Here is a 25,879-nt window from a genome sequence, read left to right on the forward strand (position 1 = left end):
GTAACTATGCTGTTATTCTTTTATATGTTCTGGTGTTAGATTTAACATAGCTTCATCTTCTAAACAAAAAGGATTGATATACACAAAGAGTAAAATATAATTGAAAAAAACATACTTTACGAAAACAATATATATAAGCCTGAAGAGTCCTAGAGTGGATGAAACGCGGAATATTCAGTGTAGCTTAATCGCCATATACATTTTATAACTTACTATGTATATATATATATATATATATATATATATATATATATATAGGTATATATATATATGTATGTATATATATATACATATTTCTCTTTTTATACTATCTCTATCCGACTCACCACACACACACACACACACACACACACACACACACACACACACACACACACACACACACACACACACACACACACACACATATATATATATAGTAAGTTAGAAAAATATATATGGCAATTAAGCTAAACAGAATATTCCGCGTTTCATCCACACTAGGATTCGTCAGGCTTATGCGAATCCTAGTGTGGATGAAACGCGGAATATTTTGTGTAGCTTAATTGCCATATATATTTTTCTAACTTACTACCTAGCTCTACCTATGTATTGAGCACTGTTAGAGTAAATACTTAGTTTAGTTTATGCATAGAATTATAATTTCATATATTAATTCATGTGATTAAATGAAGTAATCATATGTATATATATATATATACAGTGGGGAAAATAAGTGTTGGACACATCCTATTATTCTTTATTTAACACATTTTTTATGCAGCGAATAACGCGAAAATGTAACAAGAAATAGGTACTCATTTAACAATAACAAATAACTTTAGAAATTGGAACATTTTAATGCATAACAAAAATTATATAATAAAAAAGAGAATAGCCTGGAAAAAAGTGTTGGACACACTAACACAATTTCATCTAATATTTGTTTTAAATTATATCTTATTATTATTTTTTATAAATAATGCTGGAAAGAAAGAAGGAAAGAAAAATTCAAGGGAAGTAATTCACCTCCGGAAGGTACAAGCGGAAGTTAAAGAGGTCTCTTATCTTTCACCACAACCATACTCTACGTCGTTGGAATGTATTGGAACACGTTAGTCACCAGTAAGCCATCACGCGTGAAGGTTCTCAGGATGAGTAAACGTAAAGAACTCTCTCAAGTCGTCCGTGATAAGATTATTGCCGAGCACAAGAATGGAATTGGTTATCGGCATATATCTGCTCAATTCAAAATCCCTGTAAGCACCATAGGAAACCTTATTAGGAAATGGAAGGTGCATGACTCAACCGTGAACCGTCCGCGCACCGGAGCTCCTCGCAAGATGTCGGATCGAGCAGTAAGGAAGATTGTACGAAAAGTTCAGCAGCAACCGAGAACCACACGAGGCGAACTTCAGAAAGATTTGGAAAAAGCAGGGATAGTAGTAACGAAACCAACGATTAGTAATGTACTCCGACGCAACGGTCTTAAATCGCGTACACCTCGAAAGACACCATTACTAAAATAATGTCATGTTAATGCTCGTGTGGAGTTTGCAAGAGACCACTTATTGAAAACAGATGATTACTGGAAGAATGTGATCTGGTCCGATGAGACGAAAATTGAACTTTTCGACATTAACTCTGTACGTCGAGTATGGAGAAGAGATGGCACAGCGCACGATCCCAAGAACACCCTCGCCACTGTAAAGTTTGGTGGTGGAAATGTCATGCTCTGGGGATGCTTCTCTTCAAATGGTACTGGGTCACTTCATATTATAGATGGAAAGATGAATGCATCCAAATATCGGGAAATTCTTGAAAATAATCTCTTGCCTGCTTCCAATGCGTTAGGTATGCGACAGGGATGGATCTTTCAACAAGATAATGATCCCAAACATACTGCTAAAATAACCTCCGATTGGTTCGTACAGAACAAAATAGATGTTCTTAAGTGGCCCAGTCAGTCCCCAGACTTAAATCCTATAAAAAATCTATGGAGAGTGCTCAAAATCATGGTCCACCAGCGAGATCCACGTAATATTCAGGATTTGAAGAAAGTATATGTTGAAGAGTGGGCCAAAATCTCACTGAACGTTGTCACAAATTAGTTTCGTCGTATAGAAAACGCCTGGAAGCTGTAATAGCCAATAAGGGGTTTTCAACTAAATATTAGATGAAATTGTGTTAGTGTGTCCAACACTTTTTTTCCAGGCTATTCTCGTTTTTATTATATAATTTTTGTTATGCATTAAAATGTTCCAATTTCTAAAGTTATTTGTTATTGTTAAATGAGTAACTATTTCTTGTTAAATTTTCGCGTCATTCGCTGCATAAAAAATGTGTTAAATAAAGAATAATGGGATGTGTCCAACACTTATTTTCCCCACTGTATATGTGTGTGTGTGTATGTGTGTGTATGTGTGTGTGTGTGTGTGTGTGTATGGTTTAGACTGATTACCAGGTGGTAGGTTTGTTATTTATAGGATTTAGTATCATTGATATTATGAAACTATGGAAAAATGTATAGACCCAGCACATTTTATCTATCTATCTATCTATCTATCTATCTATCTATCTATATATATATATATATATATATATATATATATATATATATATATATATATATATATATATATATGCTAGCCGAAGTACTCGGCGTTGCCAGATTGTATTTGATAATTTAAATATTCCGCCCTCACACATAATTATCACATTGATTAAACGAAACATTAATTCATAATGAATTCATTTTTCTAATCCCCTATGAGGTAGGAGAAGTAGGTGCGTTTTATTTTATAGAGGTCTCGCTAATAGCCCTAATTCTTCGTTCTAGTTTAATCTTGTATGTTCTTGTCTTTCTTCTACAACAATATGATGTTATAATTGCTATTAATATTTTATAGCTTAGTGAATATCTGAAAACTGTTAAACCTCCATTTGTTTGAACTATTTAATGTATAATATATATAAAGATGACATAATATATTCTGTTAATAAAATAATTAATATTTAGTGCTCAGCAGTGAATATCTAAACACTGGTAAATGTATCTCTAGCATTAATTTTGAAGAGCCTCTACATAAACAACATTTTGGATGTGACCTCTTACCGGTAGGTAAATGTAGAGCTTTTCAAAACTTCCAATGCGTGAGGAACCAACATAGAACTGACCAGGAGAAAACAAGGTATCTGAAGATTAAGGCGAACAAATTTGAGGCTTTGTCTTGAAGCTTTATTTATAGACATGGTAAAACTCATTTTTGTTGGGAATTGTAAATGCTTGAACTAAAATTACATGTCAAAAGGATTAAAGCGAATCCGAGTAATTAACACAGTTCAACCTTAAAATATCCAGTTATTATAATGGCTTCCAGAACCTTAGTTTTCATAGATTTTATTGGTAACTGTGTGAAATTACACTGTTAAAGTAGATCATGATTCCTTAATAATATAACCTTCAATGTCAGGTTATGATGTGGCAATCCAACTGGTTATAGTGAATTCTACAGGAAATTCTACTGCCTGATCTTCATCAATAAAACAGTCAATGGATTGATGACTTTTGCAAAAGATTATAATTAATCATATCAACAGCATCATTTCTAGGGGCCGAAATTACTCTTTCATAAAGCCATCGAACATTGAAGAAATTTCTAGCAATATCTTGAAAACCTTTGTCATCAAGTCACCAATTGAATTTACCGTCTGTCCATATGGTAATTTGTGCAATTGAAAATCTCTATTCAATGTTATTGAACCATTGTTAATTGAAAGAAGGTGATTTGAGAAAAGTGCTGTAGACTGATCATTAAATAAATGTGTCCTCATAATAATATTCTCCAATCTGAAAACCAAAAACGTAGTTACCACGCAGTATTGCAAAAGTGCCGGATTTTCATATCACTTTTAAATGGGTGAAAAAAAAACTGGACTCAATCAAACGTTCGGTTCCCAAGGACAGCAGCATTTGTTTGATAGATAAACCACTTATTGCAGACTATAACGTCTCTCTTTTTTACCATTCTAAGAATAACTTATAGTAATGCCATTATTAAATATTAATAATGTAAAGTTCTGGTGTAAGATTATTTCGGAATATGATGTAAAAAGAAAAAATATACTTATAATATAATAATTATTTGGTAACTGCCGCTTGGCACTTCTACTGGCGCGGGATTGAAGAACATAAAGTTTATAAAAATTATTGTTTTTGAGCAAATTCAAATTTTATTGAATTTCGTTTAAAAATAAAGGCAAGAGAATTTCTGTTTATGTTTGAATGATTGATTTCATGACAACCTTTCATTGGTTGATTTCGGAATCGTAGCGTTTTTTTGATTGTAAATATCAACTTTATTGGTTTTCGGGTATGCTGACAACGAATATCACAGTTAAATTTGGGGCTGATAAGTCGTTTACCAGATATGAAGATATATGATATCCAACGTAAAAGCTAATGTAATCACTGGCAGCAATCATGTTTTCACAACCGAGTAGTTAGTAATGCGCATGCGTGTAACTGAAGTAGATGACAAAGCAAATATTTTTTCACCCCAATGCGAAAACATGAGGTATTTATCTAGAAAACATGGGGATGTTGGGGTGTTTATTCTGAAAGCCATTCTTAACATAGGTAGGTGTGAGTGTTCATTGCGAAAGCCGTTCTTAACATGCGGAGGTTGGGATATTTTTTTTGGAAAGCCGTTACGCATGGGTATTCCTAATTCCTCGGTTGTGAAAAAAATGATTGATAGGGATTTCATTAGCTTTTACGTTGGATAACAAATGTTTTCATATCTGGTAAACTACGTATCAGCCCCAAATTTAATTGTAATATTCGTTGTCAGCATACTCGAAAACTTATAAAAGTCGACATTTCGAATGTGAAAAGTGAGTTATAGTTAATGTAATAAATATCGAAGAATTTAGCCAATTATTTCAAATTATTTAAAATGTATCATTGAAATTAATATTTGTTTTCTCCAAATTTACTGATTATTTATATTTTATTAGGTACGAAAATTTCTATTTTGTATTGAAATACACCTCTAGTTTTTGTTGTCCTATTTTTCTTAAAAATATTGGAATTTAGTAAATGTGTAAGAAAAACTTTCTTAAAAACACAACACACGCATTCGAAAACTTTAGAATTTTGGTTTGAAATTAATATTTGTTTATTTAATCGATGAATGGCTAAAAATAGAAAAGATATATAGAAATTTCTTCGTCTTATTTCTTTACAAAAAAGGAAAAGGAGAAAGTATTTATTGAAAAAGAGAGAAGTTATTTAAAGTAAAGAAAAATTATTTCCAGAAAAGAAAATTACTTAAAGGGAGCGGGAGTAACAATTTTATTTACAGAACAAATTATTATTATTATTAAAGTAAGGATAGACTATATATATTTCCAATTTCAGAATTTCGATTAATATTTACGTATTGCTTGGAAGAAAAGAAACGCAGAACCATATCATTAACCTAAGTAAGCTTTTATAGCAATACTATACTTAGAATTTGTCACCGGTCGTGAAAAATTTACTGAGGAAAAGTATAAATTGTTTCCATTGAATTTATTTTTCAAGCCTGTGAATAAGTATTTTATTTACGCTTGCCGTAAAATACGTTAATATGTATTTAAAATCATGCAGATATTCGTATTTATTAATCCAAAGACATGATGGCAAAAATTAAAAAATGACTTGGCACCATCAGGTAGAAATCGAAACGAAAACATCGCCGATCATGATGAAATAAAATTAATTAAAATATGACTCTTTTTTTCTTTTTAACTGTTATTCTTGCTCTATATGACATTGAGCTACTACTGAAGAACCCCTGCAGAAATTACTTGATGCTTTACAGCCGCAATACACACAAAGATAGACAAAGACACACACATACACACACACACAAAACAAACAAACACACACATACATACACACAGTTATATACACGTACACACATCTATATGCCTATATAGATTAATGGATAGGTGTATATATATATATATATATATATATATATATATATATATATATATATATATATATAAGAAAACGTAAAATGATTATTTAGAAAAAGAAAAGTTTTATATCTATTTTTGATACATTAAGATAATTGCCTGCGGATGGTTGAATAAAACTCCTCATAAACATCTCGCATGTCAGCCTCGTCAAATCTGCACTTTTGCCTAAGCTTTCCGTGTTTTGATGCACTTTTCATTTAAAACCTTTCCCAACTTTGTTTTGAATCTTAAGTGGTTTGTACAGTTTTGAGTTGCAGTTTCTTTTTCCAACATGAAATCTAAATCACTATCCAAATGAACAGAACAAAATATTGAAAATTATTACCTCGGTTGTAAGTCAGATTAGAAAACGCCGAGAGAGTACATATGCTGTCCAATCGCATTGTAATTAAAAACATAAAAAATCCGATATCACACAGAAAAGGTATTAAAACTTCTATTTAATTTAATATTCCTAGTAGCTGTCTTCTAAAATTTATAATGATAATTAGTTTAGGAGTGAATTCTTCAAATAAAAATGTATAAACATACCTAACTTTCTGTAGACTGTGATCCAAGTATATTTCTTATATCTCCTATATAATAAAATGACTGTAGAAATTCCCCTCTAGACCAATGTACCGTAGGTTTGCAACAACAGATGCCACATACAAATCAAATACATCTAGGCTAGTAGCCATCATCTTATGTAGTTTTCGACATAGTCAGTCGTGATATTAAATTGCTACATTGCATCCGGCGAGCAACACCATCACAATCGCAACATCTACAGAGGAAGAATTTCCTATTTTTCTCTCTCAATATTTAGTGCTCCAATCGCTACGATACTGTGATTGCACCGCCATTAACTGGTTATTAAATACGTAGACATAACTTTACATTTTTCTATTCATAAGTAATAATATCCACCTTACAAAGTCCGCCCATTCTGATTGGCTGAGTTTTGGAAATTCTGCTATTCCGTTATTCGATTTTTAAACATATAAACGAACGGTAAGTGATTTTTTAACTATAGCGTCATTGATATGCATATTATTTCGTTTCTTTGGTGTACATGACCTAATTTATAACTTTCCAATTTTTCGTTGCATTATTGCGACATGTAAATTCATTACATTCGACGGTATCAACCCAACGTAAACATGTTTTTCTACACTCACTCTCTATAGTAATCTCTCCCATATCTATATATATATCTATATCTATATCTATATATATATATATATATATATATATATATATATATATATATATATATATATATATATATATATATATATCCCTCCTTCTCTCGCTATTTCTCTCAATGCGAGTTTTTTTTTCTGCGTGCGGGTTGTGTCCGCGTGTTCATTTTTCCCTCGGCTCGCTAAATTAGACTAAAAAAATTCAACTAATTGCCATTCCCCATTTTATTGTGTATTCACACATTGTACGAAAACATGATATCGACGTCGTTTGTTTTGATCACGTAACATGTGCCGTTAAATCTCTCTCTCTCTCTATCTCTCTCTCGCTTTAATTTACTTATGTATTCACAGATAAAATGAAACGACTACGTTTGCTTGGATCACGTGACATATACCGTAAAATATCTCTTTCTATCTTTCTCGCTCTCTGCGAGATTTTCTCTTGCGTGTGGTTTGCATCCTTGTGCTCGGTTGCCGATTCAATTCGCTAAAAAAATGCTAAAAAGAAAAAAATAAATAAATTCAGCTACCTAATTGTCATTCCGTATTTAATAATGCATTCACAGATTACTCGAAAAAATGATATCAATAAAGTTTGAATTACTGGAATTCTTAAAATGAGAATCTTTAAACTTTTTTATTTAATTACTTATTTATTTATTCATTTATTTATTTATTTCCGGACTGTTATCGCCAAAAATATTTTCTTAACATCTTTATTTAGTGGAATTCTTGAGATTAGTAATTTCTATGTTTATTCACATATAAAATGCTCATCAAAATTACCAGAAAGTTATATCTTTCACTCATATCCACACACACAAACATATATATATATATATATATGTATATATATATTTAAATTGACGTGCACACTAGAATATTTCAATTAAAATTCAAATGAACAGGTAAAATTATAGAAGAGTAAAAGGCTAATCAAATGAGGTATAGATTGTTTAAACAGTTACATTAAACTTAGCTTAAATTTGCAGTTTTGGAAAAAAATTACAAGTGCGGACTTTTTTTTGCCGCCTGTGTATATATGTATATTTATGTATGTATATATGTGCATATATATGTATATATATGTATGTGTTGTGTATATTTAGGCAGCATATTCTCATTTAGACAAATATTATTGAATAGCACGGAATTATTCTGTTTTACAATTTTCCTTTTTATCTTCTCCAATCTCCGAATACTCCTTTTTGTATTCTTCTCGAAATTTTATAACAACTAACACATTGTCGCGAGGATTGACTCTCCACCTCTCTGACTCTAGCTCACTATCACAACATTTGAAGGGACATGGCTGTCACCATTCGGAATTTCGAAAAATTATGGTAGAAAATACAAGAGTATTGTAGAGTGAGAGAAATGTAAATAGGCTAAGAATACTCGAAACATTGTACATTAAAACAAAGAAGCCTCAAATAAATAATATTAATGATGAGTGCAGCTGAAACGTTTTGAAATGTTTGGGATAAATTTTGGAAAATGTATATATGTGTTTGTATATATAAATGTGTTTAATATATGTAAAAAAAAAAAAGTCCGCCCACCTAACTTGTAACAAGCTACCACGTGACTAGGAAAAACTGTATATATAAGCAAATTAAAAAACAATTTCTACATTTATTTCTACAATATGACTGAGGATGATAGAAGCACTTCTGTCGAAAGCGCTCGCGATTATGGATCCAGCATATACAATTTCGAGAAGAATACAAAAAGGACTATTCGGAGATTGGAGAAGATAAAAAGGAAAATTGTAAAACAGAATAATTCCGTGCTATTCAATAATATTTGTCTAAATATGTATGTATATATATTTACATATATATATATATATATATATATATATATATATATATATATATATATATATATATATATATATATATACAGGGTGACAAAAAAAACAGAGGGCATTCAATTGTTTTTCTGAGCATTTTACAGTCAATGAAGAAAAAAAGACAAAGACTCTAGTGTTTTGATGTGATGTTTTGAATATAATAAACTAGTTATGACCAAAGTTTCATTTCATTCGGACAAAACACTAAGAAACGGAGCCTAATAAGAGTTGGGCCCGTTTTTTTGGGTCACGCTGTATATGTATGCATATATATATGTATATATATATATATATATGTCTGTATATGTATTAATATATGTGCATGTATACATATGTATATATATGTATGTATATATATGTATGTATACATATGCATATATATGTATGTATACATATGTATATATATTTATGTATATGTATGCATACATATGCATATATATGTATGTATGCATATGTATATATATATGTATATATATGTATACAGATGTATATATGTATATATATATGGGTGTATACATATGTATATATATGTATATATATATGTATGTATACATATGTATATACATGTATGCATACATATGTATATATATATGTATGTATATATGTATATATATAAATATGTATGTATACATATGTATGTATGTATATATATGTATGTATGCATGTATATGTTTATACATATTTATGTATATATGTATATGTAGATATGTATATATATGTATATATATGTATGTTTATATATGTAATTCACATACAGATCTGTTTCGCTGTATCACAGCTCATCAATGCGGTTACACGACATACCATTGGCGTATTAAGCGATGCTATTTGTGTAAACAAATCGAGCATAGATATTCGGACAATGACAAAACTTCATTAATTCACTGCCCACACAGCAGCTGCTGATTGGTGTAATGGTTCGAAGCCTTGGCTCTCGTACGGGCGGTCGGATTTCGATCCCGGCTTACCTAGCCGCGCTGATGAAACGGTACTGTATGTGGATGACTATAATGCTCCTTATCTTGAGTTGAGCATTTTGGGAAGTGATACACGACATATCTTTGACATAATATGTATGTATATATATGTATATATATATGTGTATGTATATATGTGTATGTATGTATATATATATATTTTATATACGTATATATATCTATATATATGCATATATGTATGTGTATATATATGTATATATATTTATATATGTGTATGTATCTATATTCTATATATGTATATATATGTATGTACATTATGTATATAAATGTATATATATTTATGTATATATATGTACGTATATATGTATGTAATATATATATGTATATATATATGTATATATATGTATATATATGTATGTATATACGTATATATATTTATTGATGTATATATATATGTATTTAAAATTTCAAGTCAAAGCGTTCAAACCCAAAATTGGCTGATGAGTTTGCTAGAGGTTTCAAAGGTGAAATCCTTGAACTTTGACAGCCAAGTTTCTGTCCGAAAACCGATTTAAAAGATCTTCCCAAATCTCAATACACCTGATGTCAAATCTGGAGTCTCTAGACCGAAAATTGACAGAGTTATTAGGTAGGGAAATGTACACATACAAACACAGACAGACAGACAGACAGACAGACAGACATTCTGACTCGTATAGATATATATGATATAACAAAAAGTAAATTGGTTAGATAAACAGACATAATACTCGCATATAATTGTCTTAGTTTCTACATGGATAAAAATATAATATTCATGCATATGTAGGTCTGGTATATGGAAAGCATTCGCACCCCCCCCCAAAAAAAAAGAGAAGTGAATCTTATTTAAACGTATGGTTTTTCCAAATCTATAGGAAATATAGACCCTTTTTTTTGACAACTAAGGATGACGTAATGTTAAATACAGTATTATAGTCGTACATTATTGAGTTACAACTTTAATAACCGTATATATATATATATATATATATATATATATATATATATATATATATATGTATATATATATTTACACACACACATACACACACACACACACACACACACATATATATATATTTAATAACAAAAAGAAGGGTATTATGTAGACATGGTGTCAGTTTAATCGTACTGCATTCCGATATGATAGCCGATCCTATAATTAGCATGTGTCTATGACACACACAAAACCATACACACCTAATTTTATGTACGTATGTCTACACGCACATACAGACATTGCTCTGTATATTAGTTCGTTCTGTATATACATGCGTGTATGTGGGCCTACAACGATGTAAATATATATGTATATGTATATATATATATGTGTGTGTGTGTGTGTGTGTATACATTCATCTACACCCATTTAAAATCAAATATAAATATCAACAAATATACGTAATATGTTCAGTGAGGCATATACCAGTGTATATAAATGTACACACACACACGAACACACACACACACACAAATTTAGAAACATTTAAAATTATGTATAAATATTCCCATGAATATATGTATATACATATTAATATCAAAAGGTACGCACACGTACACACATATTTGTGTGTATGTGTGTGTGAAAGAGAGAGAAAGAGAGAGAGAGTGAGAGAGAGAGAGAGAGTGTATTTGAGGACGTGCGGGTTTTAGTGTCACGTCTGTATTTCTAGCATTTCAACTTGATATGTCGATTCATTATCGCGCCATCGTCTGATAGCCATCTTTCTCCACGGGTGTGCGATCCAATCTATGACGGTTATCCAAGTAAATGTGAGTTTCTATAGAATCTACGGTTACACTCAATAGACTTTACGCCCAATGGCATCATTCTGAGCAGAAACTTTACTGATTAAAATTCATAAACCCAGGTATGTGTCTCGTAGTAAACCTCTCCTTTTCTTCATAAAGTAGATTCTTTTTTTTTTGGTATTTGTCACGAACACCGGGGAAAATTATTAAATCTAAATTTATTTCAGCTTTATAAGAGAAAACTATAACCTTCATGCTCTCGTCATGAATTTTGTTGGATTAGGTTTTTTATTGTTTAAAGTATATGTTCTTCAACAACGGGTGCATCTATTTTTCGTGGTTTTGAAGATTAGGAAGCATTCATATGCAACATAAATTGGAAGGACTTTATCAAGGCTGCCGGGAGAAAGTGAGTTGCCTATACTTTGCTAGAAAATTACACCAGAGAATATCTTATATCTGTACAAAGCCACAACTGAGCTGGTGTGTCATAGCACTTGTGCTCTCCTCGACATACATACTCCCGACTATGGGGAGTTGAGCAGCGGGATTTCATCTTACATTACATTTAAACTTCTTCATGTTAAACAAGAAGAGAATTCCAAAGTCTAACAGTCAGAGGAAAGGAACTGTTAAAGAAGAAAACTCTCCGTATCAAGGAATATCAATGGTGAAAGGGTGAGATTTGGTTGCTTTTCGGGCTAGTCAGGTGTATGTACGTCGAGTAGGCACATGCACTTTGAGTTCATCAGAGTACATTCCATTAGAGTACTTGTAAAGCGGGCACAGCAGGCAACATTCGGGCGATGGGACAGAGGATAGTTTGGTTGATAGTGCGAGATTATTAGATTTGGGACTTTTTAACCCACTCTAAGAAGAAGAAACTAGTGTAAGATATACCATTCAAAATGTGGCGGTAATACTGCATGCAAGGTCGAATTTGGCTTTGACTTGAATTTAATAATAATAAATTCTTATGATTCGTGGATCACAAGAGATTTTTACGAAGATTCTAAGAGTTTTTAGTCAGGTGAGATTGCACACGGTGATTTGGAAGCAAACGAGAAATTTCATCAGGGCACTTTGGTAATAACGATATAATAGATGAAGGCTGCAGATATCGTCTCTGCGGTTGCAGCGTTGAAGAGTTGTATGTGGGATGGGCTTGGGTAAATACAAGGACATAGCCAGAGGAAATAAATGTCAAATTGTTTAATAAGTCAAATCTGACATGCGTGAGTACAGAAAAACAAAGTGGAACACATAAGAAATGTGACGTCATTAAAGAAGAAAAATGTCTTAGAATCTGTTCCAGTTTGCAAGCATATAAGAAAGATGCATTTTAAAGAAGTAGCGATATAGATAATAAGATATCTTTTCTACCCTTCTCTGCTTTTATACCTCTCACCTACTCTCTGTATCTTTCTGTCTCTCTTTCTGTTTATTTTTTCTCTTTCTTTTTCTGTGATATATAAAATGAATAATGAAGCAGATGTATGCAATATAATCGTCTGTGTGAATTAATTTACGCGTACAGTATCAAGAAATCTCTGTCCCCTATGGAGAAAGCATGCTAGGCAATCAGGCACTATAGACATTATATGGCACAAAGGCCCAACTCCACAGGAAGAGTGACGCCCAAATTAACAGAGGACACCCGCAATTAAAGATTCATTTCTGAACATTGTCGAGGAGATCTAAGTGAAATGATAATATCGTGCACAAATATGACAACAATATTTTAGAACGAATTGTAGATTTATGAATATTTAAAAAAAAATGCTTTCGAATGGGAGCTAGCCCATTCTTCCATACAATGATTTTACCAAGTGATTTGAGCACCAGTTCATGGGAGTGGTTAAAGAAAATGTAGGTGTGGCTAAACAGACGCATTATAGTCTTCTCCAACGAAAACGTCAATCATGTTGGTTTTCAAACAATGATATAATTGACCTATATACATATCACAATTATGTCCGTGGACCCGGTTTTGCGGGTTCAAGCTCAATCGAGTTTTCTTAGTTGTGAGGCTCTTGTGGTGGTATGCACCTGCCCCCCTCCTCCAAGCCTCCAAAATAATGTGTTAGACTGACGGTCACGTTTAGGGCAGCTAACTTTAGAGAAGTTTCAAATGTAACAATAATCTAATGTGCAGGTGAGAAAATTAAAGCCAATGATTTTACGAGTTGGTTGTTAAAACGAAGTGTGATACTATGTCCTCTCCACATTGTTAAAAAGTGAAAAGAAAAGGGGGAAAACTATAACAAAGAAAGGAAATAAGTTGATCAGCAGAATAAGAGTATAGGAAGTGAGGTTAGTAGATAGACAATGGGAGATAGCTCATTGAAGCAAGCAAAGACATCTGAAATGAGATGGTTAATCAAGGTGTGATATTGACTTAAATAAATGACCGGGCATGGAGATCAATAAATTTAAAGTTAGTTTACGGACAGTTTTAGGAGTGAGTTTTGCGACAGTTAGGGACAGTTGACTGTTGGTTGCGGCTTGACCAGATCGGAGCAGCTTTGACGTACCTGAGATAGGCTGACTTCAGCTGACTGACAGTATTAGCTTTTGCAGAAAACTAAGATGGCGCAGTTAATGTTTGAAGGATCATTTTCCACGATGGTATCTCGCACTGATATTTATAAAATGTATCAGAGTGCTTGTCCTTGTAAGTTGCCAATGTGTTATACAATGAAATAGCCAGAACGAGAATGGAGGATGAAAAGGCAGACCACGGAACAGCGTTGGGGTCGATGATTGCTGTCGAGAGTGAGCACATAATTGTACAGCAGCAGACTTACGATGATCCCGCCGAAGTCACGAATGCGTAATTAAGCCGACTGGAGAAAAGATCAAAATTATCCGAACAGAAAAGAGTATCTGTGGTATCTGTGGATTAACATACACAATGATAGAATTAGTATATAAACATATGTCTTTATATGCACTATTCTTCTGCGCTCTTTTGGTGCGTGCAAATGTGTGCAGTTATTTAAAATGATATCAGTTTTTGAAATCTATCAATGCATTTAATGATACAAATAAAGCTTCGTCGTCCTGTTAGAAAATCCCTACTGCATTATACATCATAATGAACAGACTATCATCTACTAAAAAACGACCGATTAAAATATTTAAAAATGAAATGGAAAAAATTGGCTTACATCAGATCAGTTGTCAAAACCAATGGAAAAATGGTTGAAACATTCTATTGCCCCAGAAAGTATTTTACTCCCGTAGCAATTTTCTACGAATAAAAGAACCAAATACTTCTTTAGATGAAGTACTGTTGGCACACCTAGAAAGGAGCTGGTAAGAATACCCGTTCTCTGCATTGACAGGGTATAAAATCTTCTTCAAAATCTAGTGGGTGGACCTTTTCGCCATCTTATGTCCCCTTTCTCACAGAAGAAACATTTCGAGTCTATCTCTGCTCTATCGTTATTTTCATGGTAGGTGATCGACTGAGCTTTAATCTAATGTATCTTTTGCAAAAGATTGTTAAAAAAAGACACAAAGACGGGAATGGTACCATTAAAACGAGCGACCTTTTATGCTTCAGAATTTGATTTTTTCTACATAGTTAGTACTATTCTCAATGTACTTTTGTCTGGAGGTCAATGGTACATTTATGCCTCTGATGCACGTTCATGACAGGTGTTGCTTGCTTATTGCTTCATACCCTCAAAATGTGCAACAAAGAGATAAAACTCTCAGGTCATGAATGTATGTGTGTGTGTGTTTATATTAACATATGTATAATATAACGATAAATATTATCAAATCATTATCCACAGCCACATGTGTTGAATCGACTTTAATGTAAAATTAATTCTCTGAGCAGAAGCGTTTTGCACCACTTTTATGTCTCTTTAATAAAATTAAAATTACTATATAATTTTGTCTCAAATTTGGATTTAAGCTTAAGGAGTATTAAGAAGAAAATGAAATTCAGAGAATCTGGTTTAATTCCACTAACGAGTATGTATCCAAATCAAATGAATTCTAATACATAAACGGCTATATATCTGCATGTCTGTCCGTCTGTTCGGTCTTTCTGTTTGTCTGTCTGTGTATTTTCAAACTATCTCTTCCGAAACTAAAAGTCGCAGAACAGTGCTTTTTTATGAGCCTTAAACCGGTTAAAATTATTTTTAAGGAGTCAAAAATGGGTTAAAATTGAAAAAACCTTTAAAAATTCAGTACAGTTATCTTAATTTATTTTTTATTTTTAATCGGTTTATATGTGTATCACGTTGTAACAGTGATAACGCCACCAGCTTTGAATGCTACAGTTTCGGTTTCGATTCTAGATGATGGCACCTAAATACTTTGAAAATCACGACTATAATAATATATATGAAATCTGGGCAAATTAAAATATCATATTTAAACGTATTTTACGCCCGGGCAAAGATGGACACCTCCATCCCGTTTGTCATATATATTTGAAGTTTTTAATAGGGGAGTGTGCCCGTATTATGCTACTTGAAATCCTTTTACAATGATACAAAAATAAATTTTGAGAATATTTAATTTTTGAATACCTACTATTATACAGAGTATAAGGAATCTTGATTTTTCACTAAGGGCTTCCACCCTTTTTTACTTTGCGTGAAACTATATTAGAGTAACTATAATCCACATATGAACAAAATACGCTTAGCAGCTGCATAATAAAAGTCAAGAAAGATCGGTTAATTTATGAGTAATCTTGTACATGCTAATAGGTAAATATATACATACATCTAACTTTACTAGCAGGCCACTCAGCGTTGGCAGGTCGTCAAATACACTTAAACATGGTATTTTAATTCATGCAGATTTCGTATTTATAAATATTCTGGAGCCAATCTTCTAATGATTATTATAGTTAACCCAATGTATAGCAGTGTCATCCTAGCATGTGTCGGTCGTAAAATACGCTTAAATATGATATGTTAATTCATGCAGATTTTGTATTTATTATTATAGAGCCAAACTATATCAATTATTATATTGTACCCAATATATAGTAGTGATTTCAAAAGTGAAAAAAAATCGATACCATCAGCTAGACTCGAAACCAAAATATTTAGCTATTCAGCCGTTGAGAATTAAAATTTAAAAGACGTATAAATATATATATATTTGCGCATACGTACAAGAGCACTTTTAGTCGATTTACGCCTGGAAAATTCCGCTTTATTCAATTTGAGCCTCTTAGAAGCAACTTTTACCCACTAAAGATAAAATAGGACTTATTCCACAGATCCACATCGTCTATATATCAAGTTTCAAGTCTGTAGACCCAAAATTGACAGAAGAGTTTGGCAGAGAGCGTTCCTCAGACGGAGAGACAGTGCCACTTTATATATATATTTCTCTCTCTCTCTCTCTCTCTCTCTCTATATATATATATATATATATATATATATATATATATATATATAAAGTGGCACTGTCTGTCCATATGAGGAACGCTCTCTGCCATATATATATATATATATATATATATATATATATATATATATATATATATATATACAGATGCATGTATATTTATCAGGCTCTTCAAAACCAGTTGTCTCCTTTTCCTGCAACAAGTTTTCTACTGTACGCCTACACGTTGTCATTTCTGATGTTGTCGATATTTATACGGCCCCTGTGCCAATGGGTGACACATAGTTCTTTTAGCATCCGCGTTTATGTTATAGCCAAGGTAAGACAGTGCGTTGATTTTCGTCCAACCGTAAGACAATTACTAAATGCACCAAACTCAATTAAAAATAAAGAAAGGAATGCGTTCGTAGAAAATAGGGGTACTGACCCCGAAAATGAAACGGGGACAAAAGTTGGGTGGGTCACTCCTAACGTTAAATTTAGAAAGGTTGGTAATGAACATTTTAATAGGCTCGATGTATCACACTTTGGGTGGAGGATGGCAGCCCGATTGAGTAGAACGAAAACAAAGATTTGACTTACGATAGTATCTATCCACTTTTAATAATTTTATTTCTGTTTTTCTTTTTTTTTGTTATTAGTGCTTTTTGATTTTTTTGCGAAAATTGCAAAATCAGCTGTTTATTTAGGAAAATTAACCGACATGGGTGTCATGGCGAGGATGATGTGAGCTTGTGATAAAGGAGAAATTACACATGGTAAGAAGTGTATATTATTATAATGGAGATTTGGTGTCTCCTCATAATCGGAACTGTCAGACGTCTAAAATATATACTTGCGTGGCCCGTTCAACGTAAGAAAATTGTTTGGTCAACTCATAGATAAAAGCCAACCTAATTGTATTTAATCGGTAAACAAATAGCAATACACTGCATCAACTATTTTCCGGACAAGTACATAGAATCCCTTTCTCTAACCTTCTTTTGTTCTCGTCTTGGCAATTCATCCTTGCTTCGTTTTCTCTCGTTCTTTCTTGTTCTGTATACTGATACAACACGCTGTTTATGATTGTTATCCAAACATGCTTATTTTTCTTTCCTTCCTCTTTTCATCACTTTAAACTATTCTCAACCTCCTCTCTTTATGCTAAACAACAATCGTGCTTTGTCTTTTTCATGAACTCGTCCTTCTGCACATGCGAGCGACCAAGTAACCAGATAAATCAAATAATATCTATTTTATACATACGTGCGCGGTTACTGGTCTTGCATACTTTTTGTCATCACCTTTTTATGCGTGTTTATTCCGCTAAACAATGTTGTTCTTATGTTTTCTGTTAGCTGCCACTGAATATTGTTGTGGATCTCTTTCATATTTACTGCAACTGATTACTGTTGGTTTTTATGCAAGTGAACACTGTTATCGCAATGTTTACTGTTAGCTGCCACGGGATAATGTTCCGTTTTTGTTTCTGCTACTACTGTTAACTGTAATTGAGCATTGTTATGTTAGTGTTTGCTGTTAATTTTAATCGAACGCTGTCGTGACTTTGGTTGCCGTCAACTGAACTGAACACCTGTGTATCACGTTGCTGCCACTGTAACAGAGCGCATAAAGTCGCGTGTGAAAATATCAGCAACAGCCGAAAGATAGATGGTTAGCGAAAATATTAGTAACAGCAGACGTAAAAGCACATATGCAAATTAGCAAGTGTATGCGAGCTTGCGTCACAAGGAAAAGAGAGAAAAATACATCACGTAGTCGAGAGTGAAGCAAGTTGAGTGCATTTCAAGTCGAGGCCGAGAAAGCGCTGGCTAATGCCAGTATGAGGTGGCGGCGACAGAGACCTTTAAAAAGCACATGTGTGTGCGAAAAGAGTTGAGAAATGTAATGAAATGCGTTTTTTTTAGGAACCATGAATAAATTCATTTCGTTTACACTTAATATTTATTTATTTCCTGTTTTATTTGTTTGTGCCTGTGACGGTACCCACGTTGCACCATTTAATGTAACTAACATACACCGTAGATTTTATGGTTCTTTTTCAGTATTTTCGATTGTAACACTCACACAGCTGTATATATCTAAAAGGTTTTGGCGATATATTCCACGAAAAACTGTCATTAATGCACATTAACATTCAATGTTTCTTTTTATATACGCAGAAATTGTGCTTTCCAAAATACATAGAATGATTCATTTACATAATAATCTCATAAATATATATATCCTTTTGTAAATAATTACGCAGGGTACAGAAGTCTGTGTGGGTTCTCTGAGGTAAAATTAGTTGTTTTCATTTTCCGCTTGTACTAATTGGGGAATCGGGCTTTGTTTTAAGTAGTTTTTTCTTTGTTTTGGTCTTTCTGTGATCGAGCCGAATAAAATAAGTTTTCCTGGTGGCAATATCCGCCCGGATTACGAATTTTCGAGTAAAGGCTGATCTTTGCCCCTTTTCTTTGCTTCCTGAACATCTGCGTCGCTAATTTCTATGACGCTTCGTGAATTTTCAAACGTCTTGGAGATTTCCTCGACTGTCTATTCTTAGAATCGGTCTGCTTCAGGCCAGAGAACGTTCTGCCACTCTTGCCACACTCTGCAACTCAGCAAGCGACTTCCACAACTGCGCAATTTACTAAAGCGAGCGCGCAGCTTTGTTTTATATCGGAGAAGATGGCCGATTCGGTGGGACGCTATCCTTTCTGTCAACAAATTAAAGCTCGCCAAACCATTCTTCGCTACGAGACAATTAGTCAATCGTTTATGTTAGACTTGTTGCAAAACAACTAAGCCTCAAGGACACCATTGATTCTCCCGACCCGTTGATGGCCCGGAGTTACCCGAGTCATCCACCTTGTCTTAGCTAGGATGACATTCTTTTATCAGCAATTCGAGATCCACAGCAAAATTGGTAATTCTCATCGATCGGGAATCAGTCCTGTTGAAACAACCATATTTTTTTTTCGCTTGATTTTCCATTCAATCTAACTCTTGACCGTATAGAAATTATATATATATATATATATATATATATATATATATATATATATATATATATATATATATATATAATTAGTATATATGTAATTATATATATATATATACATATATATATATATATATATATATGTATACGTAATCAGGGTCCATATTAGAAAAATTGTAATACATTAAGTATAGCAATTAGTTGGCAGGCACCGTTCCCATCTCACTTTCCTAGGGGTTGAATCTCACGGTGCTAGCCACACTGATGAGACACTGAAGCTCCGTTCAAGCGATAGTGTTACAACGAGGTTAGCAGGCTTTCGTTCAGTCGCCCATGACTGGCTAGAAGTACTAAATAATTCGTATATGTGTTTTGAGTGTAACTCGTACTGATCGAACATTCAACCTACAGAAAAGTGTTATTTACCACTGAATTTTATCAAGTACTATTTTATCCAATAACAAGTAGGCATATTTCTAAGTACCAGCTCAAGAAGGTTGGAATTTACATCGACCGAAAGGTTGTGAAAATAACATTCAGGATGAGAACAGTAGTTCGAAGAATCCAAATTATACGTATGGTAGTAATTGTTTATGATTTCTTTATTTTCATACAGTCTTATGTCTTTCCAAATTGGCGAATTGACTTATGAAACGCATATTTTATTGTTATTATAATTTACTCTCTAAACGTTTTCACACGAGGCATTGCTGCCTTGCAAAAAACAAGTGATGTTCCTGGAGTCTGAGTATTCAGAAGTCTGACCAGATTTCCACTATACTTAACTTCTTTCGGTAACCGTTGTATATTAGTTCGTCTCAGCGCAACAAACGTTTACCATTGCTTCCTCACTGATAAAAACTGGAATAACAGTAGCAATAAGCCCTTCTCTTATTCTAGTACTCTCTGTCTTTTTTTCTGGTAGATATCTGAATGACCTTTCCCTTATTTATCTTTCCCACAATCTTAATTCTCCACAACCATTTTTACTGACATCAACCGGTACTCGTACTACTCCATCATATCCGCCGTTTCTTGTTGATTTTGTTGTTCTTCTTATGAATTCTTATCTATTAGGAATTTTAAAACCAGTACTTACCAGAAATCTATCATTTTTAAAAGCAAAGTTCTTCCCAGATTTTAAATACTCTCTGCTTCTTTCGATAATAGTGACAAATCAGTATGCATTCTCACAACAGCCATTTACCATTGTTTTCTTATTATAAACGACTGCTGTTTATTATTTACTCACTTCGTGTTTCTCATAAAGAACTAGTAAACTATATGTCAAAAATTTTAATGAGAATAAATGTCACTTCTCATGTTGGACACTTTTCAAAAACAGAATATAACAGATCTAGTACAAATAGAGATATGATATTTGCCTATCTGATACCGGAACTATACTATTAATTGTACTAGTTTACTTTTAGTATTAATGAATATTTGATATATGTCTGCAGCCGAAACTACATTAACATTAATTGTCAATACCCAATTTAGTTTACTATACTATTTCAGGCTTACATGTGAATATTCAGTTCAGCAAAGGTTGTGTAGTATATGTTTGTTCGTTATGATATTATCTTCCCAGGCACGCACTTTTCTTTTTATAGGGATAGAGTAGTGTCTTATCTATTGACATGAGACCATCTTCCAATGCATTACCTCCTTCAAAACAACATTTACATTGTATACACTATCAAAGATATGCTATCAGAGGGAGCAAACCTTTGCTCGTAATTGTAATTAATGTTTGTCTTTATTTTGTTGTTTTTTAAAAAAATAATCTTTTTCTAGAATAATTCTGTTGCATAAATTGTATTTTTATCTTTCAGCCGGAATCATAAATATGTTAATTCTGTGGAGGCTGAAATCACAAAACTGGACGCTGATTTGGAGAAGACACGAGATGAACTAAAACAACGAGAAAGAAAAGGTTTATTTAGATTCTTACGTATTTTATTTCTATTATAAAAAAAAAACATTATTCTGTAAAAAACAGATAACAGCTCTCAACCACACCATTGCCCTGTGCTTCGTTTTAACAAAACCTCCTTGTCTGAATACCTGTTACTTGTGTTAATAACCATCTTGGTTTGTTTTATTTTCCCGTTTATTCGCTAATTTTGTATCCTATAAATAAATACTAAAAATATTCAATTTACAAAAGTTGTGAATAAGTTTTGTTACGTAGCGACCAGTTGACTTATTTTGCAAAATTTTTTGAGCCTAACAAACATGCGTGCGTCTTTAGACAGCAGCTACGAGGAGCATTTAATAAATAATGGCCCTGGTTCACTTCTCATAGTTGTAGAGCAACGAAACTTGACACAGTTATTAGTCTTTCTCGACATAGAAAACGCACATTCAAGCATTTCACCAATCGTTTAATCCAGCTCTAACCACACGACTCTGAAAATCAAGGCTGCATCATCTGAGAAAATTTTCTCTTCAAAAACTACGTAATAACTGGAAAGCGCTGAAAGTCAGACGGTGTAAGATCAGGAGAATAGGGGATAGCAGAGGATTTAATAGCCACACGTTTTCTTCTGATCTAGCGACATGTACGTTGTCAATCGGAGTGTTTTCGTGCAAGAGGAGAATAACATCGCTGATCTTGCCCCGCCTCTTTATTTTGATAGCTTCTATTAATTTCCTCAAAAGTGAATCAAAATAGGCTCCTGTAATTGTGTGGTTCCCTTTGCCAGGTAATGTGTCATCACTACTCCGTCTGGGTCCCACGACCACTATTACTATTACTAAGTTTGACCTTGCCAGAGGAGAGCTGCACTCGTGCCTACTTTGCAACTGGAGAGTTCAAGTGTTTCCACGGTATAGACTGGTATTTAGTCTCTGAATAATAGCGATGAACCCACCTTCTATCCTGTGGAATCAGTTATTTGGAAAACTTTGACCCATCCTCTTGTCACGTCTCCAAAATAATCTGATGAAGACAAAGATGAGAATAATAGTCTGAATTTTCAAAATAAGACAAACTTCCTTTTAACATCTGTTTTTTTTTGTTTTAACAATCTGTTATTATTGTAACAATCTGTTGTTTTAACAATCTGTTATTAACAACTAGTTTTATTTACATACATGTGTGTCAAGCAGCAAAATCCCGCCTTTTCATTATTGCGATCAAGAGTCTCATACTTTGAACTGCTAGAGTTTAGAATTACCTCCCCTTTTTCTGCTTCCCTAACTGTATCAATACGCAGAACTTTAAATGTTATGTGAACAGACATTTCGCTACTCAACTCCACACAGTCCTCCGTTAATGACCTCATTACATCCAAGTGGTAATATGCTTTGTCCGTGATGAAAAAGGAAAAAAGTAAAATTAAATGTTATATTTTAAGTTTGTTTTTCGTTGGCCACTCTTTATGAGGCAAACGATATCTAGTTAATAAATACTTAATCAGAACAAGGAAATGTTTTTCATCATGTTGAAGACTGACTGCCACTATAGTTGAAATAATCACTAGAACAAAGCATATAAAAAACTGACATGTTTTTATTGCACACACAAGTCTATCTTAACGTAAAAACTAAAAGGGAGAAAAATCTGTTCGATATCCGATCACACTGACGTCACTTCAATTGTTATTCTCAAGCATTGAGAATTTACATCAATTCTTTACCCGATCCTGTATTTTGTGATTTATATGTCCGTATCCTGTTTTCTTTTACCGTCCTATTCGGCATAATAATTTAGAGTATTCGCTAACGGATCAGGAGACCAGAGTTCAATCCTTGGTCGAATCAAAGCAAGGAGTCAGAAAATAATTTTAATGTTCCCTCCCCTACTTTGTTTAACACTCAACAATATAAGATGCGCATTAAGGTAAGTGGAGCCTTCAGGTTCCCCTTTACTATGATTGATCACTTTAAGTTTCCCCTTTATCGCGTTTTAAATATCAATCCCGGTTTATTGTATTTTTTTCGTTTGCACATGCGTTAGGCTTGCACAATTTATCTCCTCCACCCACGCGTTACATAACAAATATATGAAATCAAGGTCTACGAGGCATTCTGGAGGTTAACTAGATGTTGTAAGATAGATTCACTCACTCTTCACGTGTCCAGACTTCCTGTTTCTTGGTTTGAATTTCATAACACTCAATGTTGGTAAACTAGTCTAAATGATTTAAGACCAGACTCTAAGGCAGCATGACACTGTCATACAAATAAGATGTGTATCTTTTTGAAGCATGGCCGCGCAGATCTTTTGGCAAATAAAAAGGCGAAACAAAACTTATCAAGTAACAAAGTAATTAATCAAACAATTGTCATGTCAAGCATTCGTATTTCATGGCGAGGCATTTCTTTAAAAGTTTTACCTTTTCTTCTTATCGACATTGGCAATGCTCATATTTTGTTACATCATCTTACGCGAATTGTCTGTTCAGAACGGCCTTTATTGTGTAAAGTCGCAATTTCAGCTTCGTTCCAGTTTCTGATTGAGTAGGTGTTTTTGTTTTAAAATATTTCAACTAGAGCTGTGGAGTCGGAATGCATGACGTTTGTCTTCGACTCTGGCTTCTAGGATTCTAAAAATTCCAACTCCGAGTCCGATTCCTGCAATTCCAATATATACGACTACTCCTAAAACCTTCGTGTCACCCCGACTCCAACTCTACAAACCTCATATCAACTTCTTCACTGCATGCTTTACAAGAGTTTGATTCTAGAAAATTGCTAAAGATTAAGGCTTAAGTTTAATGGTTCCTAAGAAAGAATTAACATTCAGGGAATATTGCTTAATTATTGTTAATGATTATGGATAAAACTGCATCGAAACACTTAACATATTTTCAACAATTAACTAAGCAATTAATTGTTTTTTTTTTTAAAATTAAGCGCGCATTGGATTTACTTTCGTTAGTCTCAACCTTCCATGAGTAAATGTTTTGACAAAGGGGAAGAATTGCTGTTTTGTCTCTCTCTCTCTCTCTCTCTCTCTCTCTCTCTCTATATATATATATATATATATATATATATATATGCTTATTTGGCTATTAAGCGAGGCTCGTTGTTTGTTTTAAAGAAAGTAGCAGCTCGAGCACTGTAAAAGCTATGGGCGAATGTTTATTTCATAGAAATCTGATAAGACGTTTAAGAGCACCGTTCGATGGTCCAGTGGTTAGAATTGGCGACTATAAATGCGATCGTTGTAGGTTTAATCCACAGCTAAGGAAGATGCTAAACTATCCAAACATTATTATAAAACGAAACAGTACTGTATGTGGATGACTATATATATATATATATATATATATATATATATATATATATATATATATATATACACTCAGTATTGAAAACTTAAGCGTAAAATATAAATATTACTATTAATATTCATAGTAAAATCTTATCCAGATGAAAATGCTCAATATTCGAGGAAGAGTACCTGTATGCAAAATGTGTAAAAATATCTTTAAATTATGATTTGAATTTATTATTCGAACAGGCTATATAAAATAAAGTTAATTGTTTCCTATTCCATGGAGTTCCAAAAATGTGCGTTTTTTTTTCTTCAGAGGAAAAACAGAAAAAATCGTTTATAAAGACTAGCTATAATTTTGCTGGTTAACGCAAACAAAGTAATATTCTAAGGATTATATATCTATCTATCTATTTATTTATCTATCTATCTATCTATCTATATATATATATATATATATATATATATATATATATAGAGAGAGAGAGAGAG

At 33.0% G+C, this 25,879-nt stretch overlaps 1 protein-coding gene across 4 annotated transcripts in view; it reads left to right on the top strand.

Moving 5' to 3' along the window:
* Window positions 1–25,879, top strand: part of LOC145279696 (uncharacterized) — a 615,039-nt gene that overhangs the window by 237,506 nt on the left and 351,654 nt on the right. For all 4 annotated transcript variants that reach the window (XM_080130975.1, XM_080130976.1, XM_080130974.1 and 1 more), the window contains one exon: window positions 21,996–22,096. In XM_080130975.1, the coding sequence (XP_079987101.1) occupies window positions 21,996–22,096 (101 nt within the window). The remainder of the gene's footprint in view (window positions 1–21,995; window positions 22,097–25,879) is intronic.

This window comes from Euprymna scolopes, chromosome 7 (assembly GCF_053919585.1).
Source record: "Euprymna scolopes isolate OS-2025 chromosome 7, ASM5391958v1, whole genome shotgun sequence".
In the NCBI taxonomy this organism is placed as follows: Eukaryota; Metazoa; Mollusca; class Cephalopoda; order Sepiida; family Sepiolidae; genus Euprymna; species Euprymna scolopes.